The sequence below is a fragment of the Octopus sinensis genome, linkage group LG7 (assembly GCF_006345805.1).
Source record: "Octopus sinensis linkage group LG7, ASM634580v1, whole genome shotgun sequence".
In the NCBI taxonomy this organism is placed as follows: domain Eukaryota; kingdom Metazoa; phylum Mollusca; class Cephalopoda; order Octopoda; family Octopodidae; genus Octopus; species Octopus sinensis.
The window spans coordinates 79,394,173-79,416,332 of NC_043003.1; the positions used below are offsets into that span (position 1 = coordinate 79,394,173).

The 22,160-nt window shown below is 38.0% G+C and overlaps 1 protein-coding gene across 4 annotated transcripts in view; it reads right to left on the bottom strand.

The window, feature by feature from the left end:
* Positions 1–22,160, bottom strand: part of LOC115214036 (sodium-dependent multivitamin transporter-like) — a 124,953-nt gene that overhangs the window by 38,796 nt on the left and 63,997 nt on the right. For all 4 annotated transcript variants that reach the window (XM_029783057.2, XM_036504861.1, XM_029783058.2 and 1 more), the window contains exons 3-4: positions 8,618–8,683; positions 5,012–5,063 (exon numbers count right to left, since the gene is read on the bottom strand). In XM_029783057.2, the coding sequence (XP_029638917.1) occupies positions 5,012–5,063; positions 8,618–8,683 (118 nt within the window). The remainder of the gene's footprint in view (positions 1–5,011; positions 5,064–8,617; positions 8,684–22,160) is intronic.

The following is a 22,160-nucleotide window of genomic DNA, read 5'->3' on the forward strand; positions in this document are numbered from 1 at the left end:
CAACCGTTGCCAGCCTCCCCTGGTGCAGCCTCTTGGCTTCCCAGATCCCGGTCAAACCATCCAACCCATACTAGCACAGAAAACGGACGTTAAACGATGATGATGATGATGATGATGATCATCATCATCATCATGAACAACAACATTTATTAGCTGTTTTCCATGCTTTGGGCAGCTTGAAAGGAACTGGGAAGGCCAGGGGTTGCACCAGGTTCCATAGTCTGTTATAACATGATTTCTATGGCTGGATGCCATTCCTAATGACAACCACTCCACAGAGTGTACTGGGTGCTTTTTATCTGGTACCATTATCAGTGTTTTTACATGACACCAGCTTCAGTGCTTTTTATGTGGCACCAACACCCACACCAATGCTTTTTATATGGCACCTTGATTTTAGGATCTCAATTCTGTTGTAGTGGGTGGGTTTTCTTGTGTACAGCAATATGCCTCATATCTCAGTCCTCCGTTATCTCCTTTGTAAGGTTCAATGCTTTGAGATGGGCCTTCAGTATATTGTCCCATGTCTTCCAACCCACTAAAGAGAACATATTTCAGAATAAAGGTGGGATGTTTGTGGTAGGATAAACTGATCAAACATGTTATTTGATAAAACATCATCAATAACAAAGACTGGCTCAAACAACAACAACAACAACAGCACCGGGATTTAAGGAATTCCATAAACTAACAAGGGAGTCCTTTATACCAACAGTTTTCAAATTGGGGTATATATATCCCTAGAGGTAAGCAAGAGAAATTATAGAGGCATGTGAGGTTTGTAGAAGCACTGGAATTTTAGAGTAATCACAAGTAATTTCTTTTCAATGGTGCACTGTCAGATTTAATAAAGTGTCTGTAATTCTTGGCTTCCAGATATAATGACAAATTATACATTGTTTGTTTGATATGGTATTTATAAAATGGTATTCACTCATTTTACAATATATTGTTGCAAAATGCAGCCTCCTGACACGAAGACGGTTCCAACAGCAAAGTTAGCAGCTGGGAAACCACAGACCATCCCTGCAAGCCGACTTGCCCAGAGAGGAAGAAGTAGTTGTACATGGCTAAATGTCTTGTGTAATGTAGTTTTACAGTGCCCAGGATCACATTGACTCTAGTTCTTTGTCATCCAACTTCACACATTCAGTAACCAGTTTTGAATTGAACCAGCCAGGATCCCTGGTCTGGCGGTACGTAAAAAGCACTATCCGACTTGTGGCCGATGCCAGCACTGCCTCGACTGGCTTCTGTGTCGGTGGCACATAAAATACACCAATCCTACCGTGGCCGTTGCCAGCCTCGCTTGGCACCTGTGCAGGTGGCACGTAAAAAGCACCCACTACACTCACGGAATGGTTGGCGTTAGGAAGGGCATCCAGCTGTAGAAACTTTGCCAGATAAGACTGGAGCCTGGTGCAGCCTTCTGGCTTCCCAGATCCCCGGTCGAACCGTCCAACCCATGCTAGCATGGAGAATGGACGTTAAACGATGATGATGATGACCTCACAGTAAAAGCATGCCAAAAATTAATACAGAACATGCAGCATGCTTTAAACCAGTCACGTGATCAATGAAAATTATTTCTCATTAGAATTAATTATGGATCCATTATTCAATATTTTGAGTACTATTATTTTATATTTATCCAATTACTTCAATTTGCTGCAGATGTTTGCATTTCAAACTATAATAATATTGTGCAGCTTACTGTCACAGTACTCTTTACTGTTTTACTCTTTTACTTGTTTCAGTCATTTGACTGTGGCCATGCTGGAGCACTGCCTTTTTTAGTTGAGCAAATTGACCCCAGAACTTATTCTTTGTAAGCCTAGTACTTATTCTATTGGTCTATTTTGCCGAATCGCTAAGTTATGGGGATGTAAACACTCCTGCATCGGTTGTCAAGCGATGTTGGGGGGACAAACACAGACATATACACACACACACACACACACACATATATATATATAGATATATATATAGATATATATATATATATCTATATATATATATATACACACACGCATATATACGACAGGCTTCTTTCAGTTTCCGTCTATCAAATCCACTCACAAGGCTTTGGTCGGCCCGAGGCTATAGTAGAAGACACTTGCCCAAGATGCCATGCAGTGGGAATGAACCCGGAATCATGTGCTTACTGTCACAGTACTCTTTACTCTTTTACTTGTTTCAGTCATTTCACAGCAGCCATGCTGGAGCACCGCCTTTTTTAGTTGAGCAAATCGACCCCAGGACTTATTCTTTGTAAGCCTAGTAATTATTCTATCGGTCTCTTTTGCTGAACCACTAAGTTACATGAACGTAAACACACCAGCATCGGTTGTCAAGCGATGTTGGGGAGACAAACACAGACACACAAACACATACATACACATACATATATATACACGACAGGTTTCTTTCGGTTTCTGTCTACCAAATCCACTCACAAGGCTTTGGTTGGGCAGAGGCTATAGTAGAAGACACTTGCCCAAGGTGCCATACAGTGGGAATGAACCCGGAAGCATGTGGTTGGTAAGCAAGCTATTTACCACACAGCCACTCCTGCGCCTATGAACTTAGCTAAAACTTTATTCTCTCCTTCATTACAACATTTTTTATAAGAAGTAGACCAACATTGTTGTACATGATGAAATGGTATGCTAAAGAAAAAAAACCTTTTCAAATCCTTGGTTTACAATGTAAAGTAGTTCTCAACTGGGGCCCATAATGGTTCATATACGATTTTTGGTGGTCTACATAACAAAATAGTAAATTGGGATCTACAAGAGTATTCTAAGGGACCCTGAAAAAATTTTTTACTTTAGATGTATGTATTGGTATGTATTGCAAGAAACAGCTAAGTTTCTTTCTCAAATGTTTTACATAGTTTAACCTACACAAGTTAATGTGTGAAGCACAAAGTAGGAATTTTGAAAGAAGTTTCTATAAAACTATTTTTAAACATTGAAAGGCTATGGGGGTTCACCAGATTAAAATAGTAATCAAAGGGACCCATAGATAAAAAAAATTGTTTGAGAATCACTGATTTACATGATCACTCAGCCTGCTAAAAACAACAGCCAAATCTCCCCCAAATTAAACTCAACCAGCATAAATAAGGAAATATAAGTTAGTTGATGCGCTCCCTACATAAATATAAAAAGATAAGAGAGTCATAGGTGAAATACATTTGATCCTAAGTTGGTTCATTCAGCTTTGATTTGGGGCTAAAAAAACACACCTACTTGATTTTACAAACTTAATGATATTCCATTACAGTCTTGTTGCTACTACCATTAACATAACAGCAAATATTAGCAAACTCAAGTCGTCAGATCTTAATTGCACAATTGAAATTTGGAGTGTCACTAATCATGCAGTGACAGGGCCAGCCAATGCATTCATAAGACATTTTGCATATGCATGCATGCATGCATACATACATACATACATACATACATACATACATACATACAATAGTATGGGTATAAAGAAATGTTATTGTTTGAAATTGCAAGTGGAAACAATGTTGTAAGGTTAATGTTTTGGGGAAAGGAGTGGCTTAGGAAAATAGAACATGGTATTTAGTTGATGAGGTTCTTTGCACAGCCTGTAGCAAATGAAACACAACCACTTAGCGTTTAACTATCTGGGTTGAACTTCTTTGATATTTAATTGGCCAATGCATGAAAACAAAATGTCCATGAAAAGCAAGCTTACAATTAATAATAGCGGTATTTTGAAAAATAAATCCATAATTAATGTGTGATGTGGATAGTGAATTAGGGTCATTAATTCTTTGGCACCAATTGGTTGGCTGAAAAAGGTGGCATAACTTGCTTCTTGCTTATAAAGTTATTTTTGATATTGTTAGGAAGCAAAAATGTATGTTTGTAACCAACAAGGTTTGAACTGCTGCAGAAGGAAGTTTTAGAATAAAGCAATGCACATTATTGCTGGACCATGACGAAGTTGAAAAGACAAAGACTGATAGTGCTAATAATAGGCACAAGGCCTGAAAATTGTAGGTGGTTGGATAGTCGATTACATCAACCCCAGTGCTTGACTGGAACTGGTGTCATTGACCCTGAAAGACTGAGAGGCAAAGTCAACCTCAGTGGAATTTGCGATCAGAATGTAAAAATGGGTGAAATTCCACTAGACATTTGGTCCAGTTGACTCTTTGAAATCCACTCACAAAGCTTTGATCAGCCTGGTGACATAAGTAGAAGATATTTGCCCAAGGAACTATGCAGAGGGATTGAACCCAAAACCATGTGGTTGCAAAACAAACCTCTCACCACACAGCCACACCTGCAGAGTAAGTCTTTCAGTTTTATCTAATGAAGGTCTATTTAGTAGTGCAGCACCTGTATATAGAAGCATATGACATACATGCAAGAAATATAACAAATCAATGTACAGATAAATATATATATGCAAGCAAAATAATGTACATGATATGAAATATAACATTCTGATACAATGTTTACAGAGTGCAGTGATGCTTTACTCCTCAACCACTGTGCTGATAATGATAATAGTAATAGGACTAGTGATTTTAATCTTTGACATGACCTTAAAAAAAACAAATCAAAATGACAGGGAAATTGTTTAATGAGTTGAATAAATATCATTACATCAGAAGATAAAGGGTGATGTTTTATAGTCATTATAATAAAGATACATTGGATTTCACAGGCATTCACAAGCTGTTGAAGATGTCCTATGCTGATAAGGCGAAAAAAAAACATCAAGATCTTACAACAGGCTCAGTTCATTGGACACAATGAGAAGAAGACTTGAGCATTTGGTGAAAAAAAAACACCAGGGAAGATAGAAAGGAATGATGCTCAATGGCCTTAACAAATGGCTTTAGAAACACCAGTTCAATAATATACTAAGTTGTGCATGGGACAAGGAAGATATAATGGATCATGATTACCAATACCTGAAGTATGGCATATTAAGAGAGAAAAGTAAAATGTTTGGAGGTACTTACTTAACTCAAAGAAAATAGCAGGTCCATGAAGAACAATTGACAGGTAGACCATCTGTAAAAGTAAAACATAAAGGGGAACCTGTTATTTAAATTATAAGAGAAATTGAAATAATGGCTCTTATCAATCAAGGGTGCAAACAAAAGTAAGAAACAGTTCTAAAACCAGATAGAAGCATTAGACTTTGAAGAAACCTAGAGTAAAACAATTAGCAAAAGTGAATTCAGTTAACAATATGAAAGATATGTCAGTGTTTTGTAAGATTTTTTTATCCAATATTTTCAATGAGACACTGTATGTTGAAAAGAAAAGGTAGCTCTTATCCACTATCTATCTGTCTATCTATCAATATTGATACATATACACACACCTACATACATACGTATATATATGTGTGTGTGTGTATATATATGTGTGACAAGGCTGGCCCTTTGAAATACTGGAACAACAGAAAGAAGAAGAAAGAGTGAGAGAAAGTTGTGGTGAAAGAGTACAGCAGGGTTCACCACCACCCCCTGCAAAAACCCTTGTGGAGCTTTAGGTGTTTTCGCTCAATAAACACTCACAATGTCCAGTCTGGGAATTGAAACCACGATTCTACGACAGTGAGTCCACTGCCGTAGCCACTGAGCCATTGCGCCTCTACATCAAATGGCTTATTTATACCAATATTTATCAAGACAGGATTTGCACTAATAGTTTTAGAGATAGAGTTAGGAAATATATTTGCCAATTTTCTTTTAAGTTTAGTGTTAGGTATGTAAGAAATTTGCTCATTAAAACCACTTAGTTTCAAGGGGTTATTGCACATTCCCTGTAAATTAGTGGTTCAGCAAAAAAGATGGTTAGAATAAGTGCTAGGCTTAAAAAAAAAAAGAATAAGAGGTGGAGGCAATTTGTTTGGTTAAAACTCTTCAAGACGGTGCCCCAGCATAGCTGCAGTTAATCAAATGAAACAAAATATAAAGAATAAAAAAGTATACATGCATGTATGTATGTTTGTATATATTTACATATACATATGCGCATTATATATATATATACACACACACACACACACACACACACACATATATATATATATTATATATATATATATATAATCTTATATATATATATAATATATATATATAATCATATATATATATATATATATATATATATATATATGTATATATATATAATCTTATATATATATATATGTATATATATATGTTCTACTTTACTTATGTGTTTTATTCTGGCAGGGTTTCTACGGCTGGGTCCCATCCCTAAAGCTGTGCACTTGATGCATTTTATCTTGGTGCAAACACTAGATAAGATATTATATATCTAAGAAGACTAACAAGCACTCTTGACCTTGTGGTGTCTCTGCTAACCAATTCAGGGAGTGTACTGAATGCAGTTTATCATAGTACCAACACTAGATAGGCTGTTATATCTTTGATAAGATTAAAGAACACTCTTGATCTTGCAATGTCAGAATGAGGGCAGGTGTGTGAGAGGTGCTAAGTTATGATGGGGAAAAAAAACTAAGTGACTGGAGTTTGAGGATTGAATGACAAAAAAGTGACGGAGCTGTGGGAAGTAAGAGAAGAGAAACAGTAATGGCAGTTACATGTTTGGTGGTGTGAGAGAGATCAAATAATAGATGGTAATAGCATAGTGGTTGGAGTAGGTGGCAAAATGCATGCAATTCCATTACTGTCCCTTGTTGCACCATGCTGCTCTGTATGGGCATGTCACTTATGACATTTCCAAACACACACACACACACATTCCATCCCCCATATCTACCAATTTTCAACAAGTCATTCACCATGGACACACCAGTCAATGGATTTTATTATACTGGCTATACTGCATGGAATCTACTCATTATTTTTCTGCATATTGAGCATAGACATTTATATAGCAGGGTGCTATCTTCTCTCTTACAAAGGTTTCACTAAGTTTACCTAAAGGGCTCTTGATTCAAGGTCTTGGATTCAGGTTGAGAATTTCTTCACCAAATCTTTGGTAATTCTGCTGTTCTTTCAGATATCTAGCCTTAAACTCTTATGACATGGCCAAGTGGACTATAACAAATGTGAACTGAAGACTGAGTTTTGATGAACCACTATGCACTTGTGCTGGTGGCATGTGAAAAGCATTCGAGCGAGGTCATTGCCAGTGCCGCTGGACTGGCTCCTGTGCAGGTGGCACGTAAAAAACGCCATTTGAGCGTAGCTGTTGCCAGTACCGCCTGACTGGCCCACATGCCAGTGACACGTAAAAGCACCCACTACACTCTCAGAGTGGTTGGCGTTAGGAAGGGCATCCAGCTGTAGAAATTCTGCCAGATCAGGATTGGAGCCTGGTGCAGCCATCTGGTTCACCAGTCCTCAGTCAAATCGTCCAACCCATGCTAGCATGGAAAACGGACGTTAAGCGATGATGATGATGATGATGACTATCTATATACTAAACTCATTGCTGTGCTCATTGCTAACAGCACATCTATATGCCCTTGCAAGCCATTCATGTTTCCCTGGTTTTCTTAGCGGCACCAGGTTACTCAGTTAGGAACCCTACTAAAGTCTCTTTGCAGTTGATGAATGCTACGTATAGTAGTTTACTTCTAGTTAAATCATTCTCTCTTTGTTGTGTCGCTAAGAAGAGGATATTGTTATTACTTCTTTTTGACACAAACCTGAACTGCATGTTATTCAGTTTATGCCTCTTACACTTCCCCTCTCTACTGCAGTTGTCAATGATACTGCTACACCAGTTACTAAGTATGACAAACTCCCATATTACCCGATAGGCTACGTGTGCAACTAGCACATGACCTCACTTAGCAGCCAGTTATTTTCAGCATATCAGCAACTATACCTGATGGTCTAGCTGTCTCCCTTGCTTTCAATCCTTAATCAATCTATTATAATACTGTTAACTTCGATGGCTGGTCTCTCTGTTGGGTCTATATGGGGTAGACCCTCTTTGTATCATGAATTCTCATTCAACAATCTCTCATAACAACACTTCCATGCTTCTTTCTTTTTTCAGCATTGGTAACGGCCAATGTACAACTATCATTCTAATGCACATTTCTCCTTTGATGTCTTGATTTTCTTTAGCACACTGACTTGCTATCCAGAAGCCCTCCACGTCATGCATCCTCACATCACAGAATATGTGAGAACCTCTTACATTCTGCTTCTTCCCTTGCTTTAATCTCTTTTCTATCTACTTGTTATTGCTCCCTATGGCTCCATGTCTTCCAGTATTCGCAATCCTATTTCTTGCTTAAATGGTTCTGTATACAGCACAGTGAAAACCGTACTAAATGGGCAACTCAACAATGGGAACAAAACAGTGAAAAGATAAAGGAGAATGAGGCAGGGTCAGAGAAGAAAGAAACACAGAGTGGATGTAAAAGGGAGAGGTAGATTGCATTTACATATAAAAGGAGTGTTGTTCAAATTGTAAAAAATAACAAGTTACCTGGTAAACAGGTGAGAAAGCAACAAGAAAGAAGACATCATAAAGAAAGCTTTATGAAATTGTTTTGTAAAAGTTGCAAAATCATAGAAAATAAAAAAAATATAAAATGTATATACATATACCTGAAGAATGCAGAACACTGCTGCTCCAAGCAAGCGAAACCAACGTGAATAGCGTAACTCAAGGTACTAGAGTGGGAGAAAATGGAAAAAAATTATTCAGAAGGAATGATAGATTAATATTTTTACGAATAATTTTCTATCAATCAAAACAAATATTTAAAAAAAATTTTTCTCACAAGGCAAAATGAACAACCTGGTTTCAAGAGTTTTCAATATCTGCAATAGAATGTTGACCTCGCCTATGAAATATTAGCCATTGGGGGAAAACTTTATATGGTCACTCAAACCGCTATTATATGGTCACTCAAACCGCCATATTTTGCTGAAATCACAACCTAATAACATAAGAAAAGAGGGGATACATTGGATAATAGAATCCAGAAAAAAAATGTCTTATGAGTGAAATGGGTAGCAAAAACTTTGTGGTAAGGAATTAGCCAGTATTGAGGAGCAGAGCCTGTTATAGTAGAAATAGAAAAAAACAGAATGAAGGGGAGTATTTCTGTGAACTAGGGGTGGAGTATACTTGTGAGAAATTCTTACCAATCAGCCACATGCACGCACACACATGCACACACACACACACACACACACACACACACACACACACACGCAGACACACACACACACACGTATATATGCATAGCTATCACTCACAAATTGGTATGACTTGGTAACACACACCATGCTTTCACTGAATGTTTTAGTTATCTCTGCTGAATGTGACCCAATACAGACAGCCTCTTCGGGCTCCAGCTTTGACACAGCACAACATCCAGGAGACAATGCACTACCTAGTCCAGGAATCGAACCCAAGACCTTATGATCAAGATTTCAACGCTCTAATCTCTAAGCCACCCACCTTTGGTTGGCCCAAGGCTATAGAAAAAGACACTTGCTCAAGGTGCCATGCAGTGGGGGTGAACTCAGAACCACGTGGTTCATAAGCAAGCTATTTACCACACATCCACTCCTGTGCCGCCACACAGCTACTCCTGTGCTTCCACACAGCCACTCCTGTGCCTTGTGTGTGTTTGTGTATTTTTATATTTGTATTTATCACTTCTTGACACAGTGTTGTGGTGTTAAGTCCTTTTAACTTAGAGACTTAGATAAGTCTCTAACAGAATAAGTAATGGAGTAGATTTGAGTGACTAAAAACTCTTCAAAGAGGTGCCCCAGCATAGCTGCAGTCCAGTGACTGAAAGCAGTAAAATACTTGTCGGAGTCATTATCCACTCAATAAAGACCTATCCCCAAGCAAAACAGCTAAAGAGTCCTGATGGCAAGTTGCTTTATAGACTGACCAATTAATTTTAATATTCAACATCATAGACCTGCTCATTCATGGTTAACCTGAGATTAAAAATCAGTCTGCCACAACCCATTTATATCTCCATAATGAGGAGCGTGGTTGGATACCTTTGATCACCTAAGGTTTACTAAACAGGGGTTAAACAGCTCTAAACTATTGTTTTTGTATTTTTGCTCATGTTCGTTTGCAGCTGTAAATTTTATCACTTGTTTAATTTTCATGCTATAGTAGAAATAGAAAAAACAGAGTGAGGGGAGTACTTCTGTGAACTAGGGGTGGAGTATACTTGTGAGAGATCCTTACCAATCAGCCACATGGCTGTCTTTTCAATGTGGTGTAGGATGCTGTTTAGGGCCCAGCTCAATTTTGATTGATCAAACTGCTTTAGTCATGAACATCTCATATTTTACTCAGACATTGTGTATCCAGAAGCACATGATACAATCTTTTATCTTTTACTTGTCTCAGTCATTTGACTGCATCCATACTGGGCCACCACCTTGAAGAATTTTTAGTTGAATGAATTCCTCCTCTTCACACAATATTGTTTTAAAGCCTGGTACTTATTCTATCAGTCTCTTTTGCAAAAACCACTAAGTTATGGGAATGTAACCAAACCAACACTGGTTGTCAAGTGGTGGTGGAGGACACACATAGATATATATGTATACGATGGGCTTCTTTCAGTTTCCACCAACAAAATTCACTCACAAGGCTTTGATTGGCCCAAGGCTGTAATAGAAGACACTCGTTCAAATGCACATAGCGGGACTGAACCCAGAACCATGTGGTTGGGAAGCAAGCTTCTTACCTCACAGTCACGCCTAGGAACTTTAACTTAGCTATCATCTCACTTTGTGCTGTTGTTTATAGAAAAAAGAGCTAAAAAGCAAAAAATAAGAAAAAAACAATATAGCCTGACACAATGATATCCTACCCGCTAAAAACAAAACAAAAAATACAAAGAACACCAAAAAACAAAACAAAACAAAATAAACCCAAGTCAGAATGCTCAATATAATCATAGGTATCAGTTTCGTAAGGTTACCAAGAAAGAGACTAAAATAGACATCCGGCATTGGTTGAATGCATATTGCAGAACAGGACATTCTTTGTGCAAGTGGGCAATGCACAAACTGGATTGGTCTATTTCAAAGCAGTATGCATGCTCTGCTGCTTTTTAACATCTGCATTAATAACCAGCCAAGAAATAAAAATCGTGACAAACTGATTTGTGTATGGTGACAAATTAGTAGACATATAACAACAGATCTCTACCCATCGCCCTCAAAAACGTATTGTTGGAAAGTGAACAGAAAATTGGAAATATTTTTATCAACTAAGAACTAGAGTTGACCCTTTTGTTACTATATTTCAGTTGAAATACTGTTTTTCATCAAATAAATTTTGAAAATAATTTATTATATAAAATCCGTTCCGTCTGTCTCCATCCGATTGCGCTCAAATTTGATATATAAATATCGACAGTATCAGGGCATGTATAAGTCTTGAAAAAATTACAAAAATCGATTCCAGGTGAGAATGTGATCGATAAAGCCATGGGAACATGCATTTGTACGCGCAAGTACATCAGTCGAAATCTGTCTTTTGCTGATGTCTCAAATTTAGGTTAAATCAGTGTTTCTCAAAGGAGAGGCCTATGGGACGGTCAAACAAGTTGTTTCGAGAAAATTTGGTTTAAATTTTTGACAACTCAGCACCGTCCATTGTATCTGAAAGCATTTCTCTCTAGCTTCCTTGTACATTGTAAAATCAACAGGACATGATACTTGTGCTAGAAAACAACCCAACAGGTGTGTTACAGTTTGTGGATCTGTGACGCAACCAAATTTTGCCTGTAAGAATATATTAAAATAGCTTTGTCATTAATAAGCTGATGTTTGGATCATAAATTAACATGAAATTTTAATTGGAAGCTTTAATTTAGATCCCTTTAAAGCAGGAAGTTTGTGCCATACAACCAAGGGCTGTCTCAGGCAGTTTGGTGTCAAAAAGGTCAGTGACACTCAGCCAGCTGAAACAAAGTTTTCACACACAATGACTCTATTATCTATGATTGCGTCACAGATCCACAAACTGTAACACACCTGTTGGGTTGTTTTCTAGCACAAGTATCATGTCCTGTTGATTTTACAATGTACAAGGAAGCTAGAGAGAAATGCTTTCAGATACAGTAGAACAATGTCAGGTTTGCATGATAAGAAAATGTCCGTTGTAAATCTTAATAATGGAGGCACATGGCCTAGTGGTTAGAGCAGTGGACTCACGGTCGAGGGATCGTGGGTTCGAATCTCAGACCAGACGATGTGTGTGTTTATGAGTGAAACACCTAAGCTCCATGTGGTTCTAGTGGAAGGTAATGGTGAACTTCTGCTGATTTTTCGTCATAAATTTCTCTCACTCTTTTCCTCCTGCATCTAGCAGCTCACCAGAGATAGACTGGTATCCTGTCCAGGTGGGGAACCTACCTATATGCCAAAGAAATTGGGAAACTGGCCCTTACGAGCCAGGCGTGGTTCGAGAAGGAACAAACCAAACCATGTAATTCAGAAGCAAGCTTCTTACCACACAGTCACAACCTGATTTTTAAAATCTGGTACTTATTCCTTTGGCTTCTATTGCCAAACTGCCAAGTTACAGGGTTATAAACAAACAACAAAGCAACATCTGTTAAGTGGTGGTGGTGGTGGACAAACACAAGCATAAAGACAAACACACACACACACGCACACATACATCATCATCATCATCATCATCATTTAGCGTCCGCTTTCCATGCTAGCATGGGTTGGACGGTTCAACTGGGGTCTGGGGAGCCCGAAGGCTGCACCAGGCCCAGTCAGATCTGGCAGTGTTTCTACGGCTGGATGCCCTTCCTAACGCCAACCACTCCGTGAGTGTAGTGGGTGCTTTTTACGTGCCACCCGCACAGGTGCCAGACAGAGCTGGCAAACGGCCACGAACGGATGGTGCTTTTACGTGTCACCGGCACATACATATACATACATATATGTATATATATATATATATATATATATATATATAATATATATATATATATATATATATACATATATATATATATATATGACAGACTTCTTTCAGTTTCTGTCTACTAAATCCATTCACAAGGCTTTGGTTAGCCCAGGGCTATAGTAGAAACACTTACCTAAGGTGCCATGCAGTGAAACTGAACCTGAAACCACATGGTTTCCTATCACACAGCCACACTTGTGTGCATGTTAAGCTTTCTGGTTTTTCTTTTTTTTTCTTTTTCTTTTTATTTTGAGGGATGTACCACATCAGAGAATCATTAATTTTCTCAGGCACAGTCATTAGAGTACCAGATAGAAAGCCTCGCGATATTTATTCTAATTCTCTTCTTCCCGAGTTCAAACCCTACCAAAGTTGGCTTTATGTTTACCTTTCATCCTTTTGATGGAGTTGACTAAAAAGTAGCAATCTAGAGAGGTGGATTGGTGGACCAGATGCAGTGCAGTATTTGGCCCAATTTCTTGTGTTCAGAGTTCAAATCTGTCCAAGGCCTGCTTGGATAATGAACTTAATCAGTCACCCTATTTAACACCACTACCTGGTACTTTGAGCAATTTTAGTAGAGTTCACTCTGCTGTAAGTATCTGAGCCAAGTCACTGGTTTGAAGATATCTTCCTCCAAATCTCCCTCCCACCTTAGCACCAATCATTGAAGCTCTACAAAGAGTCAGAGTCATGGGCACTACCTTTCCTCCTGATTATGATAAGGAAAAAAGTAGTTTACAAACAGTTAAAAACTACAACATCTTCCACAGTATATAGATATCTATGAATCCTTTGTGGTCACTTGATCCATTAGAAATAGCAGTTAAGTCTTCCTTATACCACACACCAACTATAATCTTACAAAAAAGTGAAGGACACATTGAATGATTCTTTCTACTTTAGGCACAAGGCCTGGAATTTTGAGAGAGGGGAATAGTTGTTTACATCAGCCCCAGTGTTCAACTGGTACTTATTTTATTAACACCCAAAAGGATGGAAAGCAAAGTCAACTTTGGTGGAATTTGAACTTAGAAAAACAAAGATTAGTGAAAAGCCATTAAGAATTTTGTCCCGTGCGTTAACAGTTCTGCTAGTTTGCTGCCAACAGGGACACTCATTAAATGATATAATTCTAAACACATTATATTTGGATGTAAGACAGGATGGTCACAGCTAGAAAGGCTTTTGATCATAATTCTGTTCAGTTAGAGTTACCCTAGCACTAAACAACAACAACAACAACACACACACACACACACACACACACACACACACATACAAATAGCAATAATTGCAACAATAACCCTGGAGACAGGATTCTTTTGATCACTTGATCAATAAAGATCTTAATTAGTTCACTAACAAGATAATTAATTGAGACAGCAGACCTCTATTAAAACAAATAAACAAAAGAGCATTAATACTAGAATTACAAGGAATTTCAGTTCTATTAATATTGATATTTTTTTTTTTCCTTTTCTGTCTATAATTGGGACAAGGCTAAATATCTGGTGGGAAAAAAAGGTGGTGGTGGTGGTGGTGGTGTGTTGTAATGTTGTCTGTTAACTACATACAATACAAGACTCCTATTCACTTCATAGTTTCCCCGAGAACGTCTGTCGGCAAGTCTACCCTGGCGGGACTGCGATACAGAGAGTAAAGGAAATAGCAGTGTCTGACATTACTGTGGGGCGACATAACGTTAGGCTTGATGAGATGAAATGCCAGTGGGACACATTTACATAGTTCATGATTACTCATGCAAACACACACATGCAAACACAAACACATACACACACATGCAAACACACACACACATACATGAGAAAATACATGCACACACATAGATGCAAACTCACACACACACATGCAAATACACATGCACACACATGTAAACACACACACACACACACACTCATGCAAACACACATGTAAATACAAAACGCATACATGTAAACACACATACATGCACACATGCATACATGCACACATGCATACATGCATACATGCACACATGCATACATGCACACATGCATACACAAGTTTATGATTACACATACAAACATACACACACATGTATGCAAACACACACATGCAAACACATACACACACACACACATACATGTGAACATACATGCACACACACACATGCAAATACATGTAAACACAAACATGTATACATGTAAACACACATACACGCACATATGCATACATCACACATGCATACTCAACACATACATAAACCACACATGGATTACATATGCATTTATTTACATACACATGCATACGTGCACATGTAGGCATGCATGCAAAATTATACATGAATGAATTATATATTTTTGCAAGCATATGAATAGGTAGCGGGGCTCCAAAATGGGTTTCAGGGAGTAATGTCCCTGCTTTCCTGAGCTAGTTTTCCACCACATTTCTTTAAAATCATAGTAGAGGCCTTAGTCTCAGGACCACTCATGTCCAGAAACTAAGGTTGGGGTTAAGCAAGGGCATGCTCCCTGTATAAAATCCAGCTCCCAAAACACCACATGATAGCAAAGGGGAATGAGCGCCAACCAGCCCAAAAGTTGAGGTGGGCTGCACCTGCCTACCTCAGTTGCTATGGCATTGAGGAAGATCCGGTAGCCCCAGTTAATGGGGACATAACCCAGATTTAAAACATTGAATGATGATGATGATGAATGCAATCAACCACATGCATGCATGTATAGTTAGTGAACAAACACAAATGCACACGTATGCATTCACACAGTATATGCACAATTATACACCAATGTATTATCTATTTTTGCATGCATATGAAAGCAATCAACTATATGTATATGCAGTCAGTGCACCAACAAAAGCTTACTTATGCATACACACATTATATGCACGATTATACACTCATGAATTATATATTTGCAAGTATATAAATACAAGCAACGACATGTATGCAAGGTTAGAGCACAAACATACATGCATACATATGCATTTGCACACATATACACAATTATACACTAATGAAAGATATTTTTCGCAAGCATATGAATGCAATAAAGCACATGTATGTGCAATTAGTGCACAAACGCATATACACATTTGTGCAAGTGCATGAATGCACATATGTGTGAGTACATGTATGCATACGTATGTATAAATTCAGGACATCCTTACTATACACTTGTATATATATCAAAATGAATCAAAGGTCTTTTCAAGCCATAAGTTGGTGAGATTGGTTACCCAGATTCTGTGACTTCTATCCCGCCCCTCATACCTTGCACCCAGCTGGGACATTGGTTTGTGGCATGATTACTAATTTTTGCCAGCTGATTGGTCTGGAGGAATGTGACATTAAATATTTTCATCAAGAACACAACCCCTCACTCGGTCCAGTAACTGAAAGCACACTCTTACGACCACGAGTGCAACTAACCACAAAGCCATGCATCTCCACACACACACACACACATACACAGATGTACACACACATATACACACCATATACTAGCACATTATATACGTGTGCAAGTGCACAATGCATTCATGAATATGCACATATTCAGCAATTAATGCAAGATTATGCATTTATGCAAAGCAGACACATACCTATAAATATGCATGTGCAAAAAAATGTGTATGCATGTTAGAAAACATGCGCATGTATGCATAAGCAAATGTATAGATGAATGCACTTGGGTACATTGTGCATAAATGCAGACATGCATACTTGCACAATAAAACAATGTATTCAAACATGGAAAATTAAAGCACTCATGCTTGTGCATATATACACATACATAAGTGTGCATACATATGCATGCAAGTGCTTGAATGCATGCATACATACATAAATACATATACACATGCATACACGCATATATATGTATATATAGTTAGACTGATACGTATAACAAAATAAAACAGGAGAGCTTGTTTATAAGATATTTAAATAGTTTATAAACGAACTTTAAGTAGTTTATAAACGAACTTTCCTGCCTTGTTCTCTTTTCTGTGTGCACTCTGTGACATGCCCAACAGTGGATTCCATTTGAATGATGCAATGGATTATAACATGAATTCTCTACATGGTTTCTGTTCCGATATATAGGAATATGCTCGCAGTTCTAAATACTGGTCGTTTAAATGCAATTTAATACATAAATTACATTTACATACATAATATATTCATACATACATATATTTTTTATATACATGTATATACAAATAAAATACACACAAACACATACATACACACCAACACATACAGTAACATCTCGAAAGTTCATTGACATCATCATTACTGAAAAATTCATTTGTAGAAGCTAAATAATATCATTTGGTGCATCTGAATACTTAATCTATAGTATTTAATATATATATGTGTGTGTGTGGAAGCCTTGTGCATAATACATTAGCAAATTCAAAGCACAAAGCAATGATATAATGAGGGTGGTCTTTTTACTTTTGAGGTGTCTGTGAGAAAAAAAAATATTCAATTCTCAAACCTCCTGACTTTATGCTTATAACGAGTATGATGATGATGATGATGATATATATATATATATATATAGGTAAACAGTAAAAATAATTACAGACATGGACAAGAACATGAAACACCACGGAGACGACACAAGAACCACAGGACGGGACATTCGAAGCCCTCAGTCATCAGTCAAGAACCAGATCATCTTAGCAATTTCGGCTGATTAATCTTATGGAGGTGCAATGGCCCAGTGGTTAGGGCAGCGGACTCGCGGTCATATGATCGCAGTTTCGATTCCCAGACTGGGCGTTGTGAGTGTTTATTGAGCGAAAACACCTAAAGCTCCACGAGGCTCTGGCAGGGGATGGTGGTGATCCCTGCTGTACTCTTTCACCACATGTTTCTCTCACTCTTTCTTCCTGTTTCTGTTGTACCTGTATTTCAAAGGGCCGGCCTTGTCACTCTCTGTGTCACGCTGAATATCCCCGAGAACTACGTTATGGGTACACGTGTCTGTGGAGTGCTCAGCCACTTACACGTTAATTTCACAAGCAGGCTGTTGGTCGGATCAACTAGAACCCTCATCGTCGTAACCGACGGAGTGCTTCCACACACACACATATATATATATATGTATATATATATATATATATATCTTTTTTTTTTACATGTTTCAGTCATTTGACTGTGGCCATGCTGGAGCACCACCTTTAGTTGAGCAAATTGACCATAGGACTTATTTTTTTAAAGTCTAGTACTTATTCTATCGGTCTCTTTTGCCTAGCCACTAAGTTACAGGGATGCAAACACCAGCATCAGTTGTCAAGCGATGTTGGGGGGACAAACACAGACACACAAACATATACACACACACACACACACACACATATACTCTTTTACTCTTTACTCTTTTACTTGTTTCAGTCATTTGACTGCGGCCATGCTGGAGCACCACCTTTAGTACTTATTCTATCGGTCTCTTTTTGCCGAACCGCTAAGTGACGGGGACGTAAACACACCAGCATCGGTTGTCAAGCAATGCTAGGGGGACAAACACAGACACACAAATACACACACATATACATATATACGACAGGCCTCTTTCAGTTTCCATCTACCAAATCCACTCACAAGGCATTGGTCGGCCCGGGGCTATAGCAGAAGACACTTGCCCAAGATGCCACGCAGTGGGACTGAACCTGCAACCGTGTGGTTGGTTAGCAAGCTACTTACCACACAGCCACTCCTGCGCCTATGTATATATATATATACATCAATTGCTTACTAGTACTCTTAGTCACTATAGTGACGTCTATAGTTCTGCCTTTCAGATGTAAATTGCTAATAAGCCACCTTTATATACTCTCTTTTCTCTTTTACTTGTTTCAGTCATTTGACTGCGGCCATGCTGGAGCACCGCCTTTAGTCGAGCAAATCGACCCCGGTACTTATTCTTTGTAAGCCCAGTACTTATTCTATCGGTCTCTTTTGCCGAACCGCTAAGTGACGGGGACATAAACACACCAGCATCGGTTGTCAAGCAATGCTAGGGGGACAAACACAGACACACAAACACACACACACACATACATATATATATATATACGACAGGCTTCTTTCAGTTTCCGTCTACCAAATCCACTCACAAGGCATTGGTCGGCCCGGGGCTATAGTAGAAGACACTTGCCCAAGATGCCACGCAGTGGGACTGAACCCGGAACCATGTATCAAATATAAAGAAATTCAGGAGGGATGAGATGAATATATTTATTTCACCAATTGATATCCATAGGATGATGGCCATTTCGCAGCCAACATCATACAAAAATGTTTTACTTTAGTGTATAATAAATACCATAAATTACTTGACATGTCTGCACAATTGTGTATGCTATATGTTGCATAGTACTATTGTACATTTTACAAACCAATGCAGTTATAGAAGGCTAGCTCTTCAGGTCAACAGGATATCATGGTTACAAGCAATTTTTCAACTTCAGTATAAACATACAAAGTATCAACTTCAAATTTTTTAATTTGTGGAAGACAACAATTAATAAAAAGATATACTAAAGAGGAGAGGAAGGAAGATTTAGTATTATATTAAAAAGGAAATTATGGGTAGAGGTGAAATATGTGAAGATGCTGTATGATATGAGAGAGAGAGTCAGGTAGGTTATCCTCAATAACCTAGAAGTATTAAAAACAGAGAGGGAGAAAAAGAATGCGCATATTTAAAGGAAGGAAGGAGAAGTTAGCAGATATAGTATTTATAAAATATAGCGAGTAATGTCAACAAAAAGAGAAATAAAGTGAAAGTTAAACCAGAATGTGAGAGAGAAAGATAAATAAGAACATTAGAATTAGTTTGGTAGATCACAGTATACTGACCTATATAAAGTAAACAGAATGTGGAGAAAATGTATGAGATGGAAAAATTGTGAGATAAATTTGTTTTAAGATTGTTTAGAAAGATGTAATTAATAAGGCAGCTGGATAGTTTATAATGATTGCTAGTATTGAAAACAGGGTTGAAATTTAAATGGTCAATAGATTCAAAGTGTCTTAAGTAAACTGTATGAAAAATCCAGTACATTTAGCTAAGGAGTAAATAATGGTATTATTTGATTATTTCACCTGCATGATTTAAAAAAAAAAACTCGAATTTTTTGCATGGAATCAAGTACCCTGACCTCCTAATATGCTGCAAACCCCGTATTTTTATGCAGGAAAAAGGGTGTGAGAGTGTTGGGGAAACCAGACCTCCTAATATGCTACAAACCTCTTATTTTTGTCTGGAAAAAATGGGTGCGTGTGGAAATTGGAAATTTTTTTTTCTTTTCCATTGAATGAATTCCGGTGACCTCTACCTTGATTAGCTTTAAATCATAAAATAATTTCATTGGTATTACACTATGGGGAGAGATTGGATGCCTTCCTTATAGTGATCTTTCTCAATATATGTTTTCTCACCAGTCTGTTTCTGATTTAGCCTGGTTAATCAGGTGGAATTTGGGGTTAGAGGCAAAGTTTGGTTGGTGGTCTTTGATTGTGATAAAGACATTTCTCTTAGCTAACACTTCCACTCTATCAGCTACACCTAGACAGTTTGGTTTCATTGTTAATACAAGTGTATGTGTGTGGGAAAGCTTGCCTACATTTCTGTGTGATGCAGTTCTTTAAAAGCCTGTGTGTGCTGGTGTCTACTCTATATGGGTTTCTTTTTTTTTAGATTTTGTCAGGGAAGAGTAAAACTCTATCTGAATTTTTAAGTAAATGTAAATCAGAAGAAAGCTCACACTGAAATGGTGATAAAGGCATTTCTCTTAGCTAATGCAGAACTATTTTAGACATACCTGAAACTGATCTAACAAAGATAGCACTACTACAGTCACATTTATTGCCAGTAGGCGTAGGAGTGGCTGTGTGGTAAGTAGCTTGCTTACCAACCACATGGTTCCGGGTTCAGTTCCACTGCATGGCACCTTGGGCAAGTGTCTTCTACTATAAGCCTCGGGTCAACCAAAGCCTTGTGAGTGGATTTGGTAGACGGAAACTTAAAGAAGCCCTTCGTATATATATATATATGTGTGTGTGTGTGTATTTGTGCGTCTGTGTTTTTTCTGCCAACTTTGCTTAACAACTGATGCTGGTGTGTTTACGTCCCCGTAACTTAGCGGTTCGGCAAAAAAGAGACCAATAGATAAGTACTAGACTTACAAAGAATAAGTCCTGAGGTCGATTTGCTCGACTAAAGGCAGTGCTCCAGCATGGCCACAGTCAAATGACTGAAACAAAAGAGTAAAAGTAGAATTTCGTTCTGGAATTTTTTGCTAACGAAATTCATGCTTCCAGTCTGGTTTGGCTTGGTTTCTATAAGTGGATGCCCTTCCTTATACCAACTACTCCAAGAGTATAGTGGGTGCCTTTTACATGACATCAGCACTGGGCATGACTTTGATTTCCCTTCACTTGATGTGTCTTCTCAAGCAGATAGCCAAAGGTCTTGATCACTTGTTATCACCTGTGAGATTCAACATCCACATACACACACATACATATATATATATATATAAAACTCTTTTACTCTATTCTTTTACTTGTTTCAGTCATTTGACTGTGGCCATGCTGGAGCACCGCCTTTAGTCGAGCAAATCGAAGCCTAGTACTTGTTCTATCGGTCTCTTTTGCTGAACCACTAAGTTATGGGGATGTAAACACACCAGCATCGGTTGTCAAGCGATGTTGGGGGGACAAACACAGACACACAAACATACACACATATATATACATATATTCGATGGGCTTCTTTCAGTTTCCGTCTACGAAATCCACTCAAGGCTTTGGTCGGCCCAAGGCTATAGTAGAAGGTACTCGCCCAAGGTGCCACGCAGTGGGACTGAACCCGGAACCATGAGGTTGGTAAGCAAGATACTTATCACACAGCCACTCCTACGCCTATATAAATGTATAGGAAGCAAAATTATAACACTGTATTTACTCATGAATGATACAAGAAATTTTATACAAAAACACTAGGTTTAAAATGGAGAAGAGTGTAGCATTTTAACCTTGTGAGTAAACTATGAGGATAAATATATTATAATAAATTTTGGGACACAGAAATTGAGAGTTGAAATACATTCAAGAAAACATCACACTGGAATATGTTGCAAATAAAGATCAAG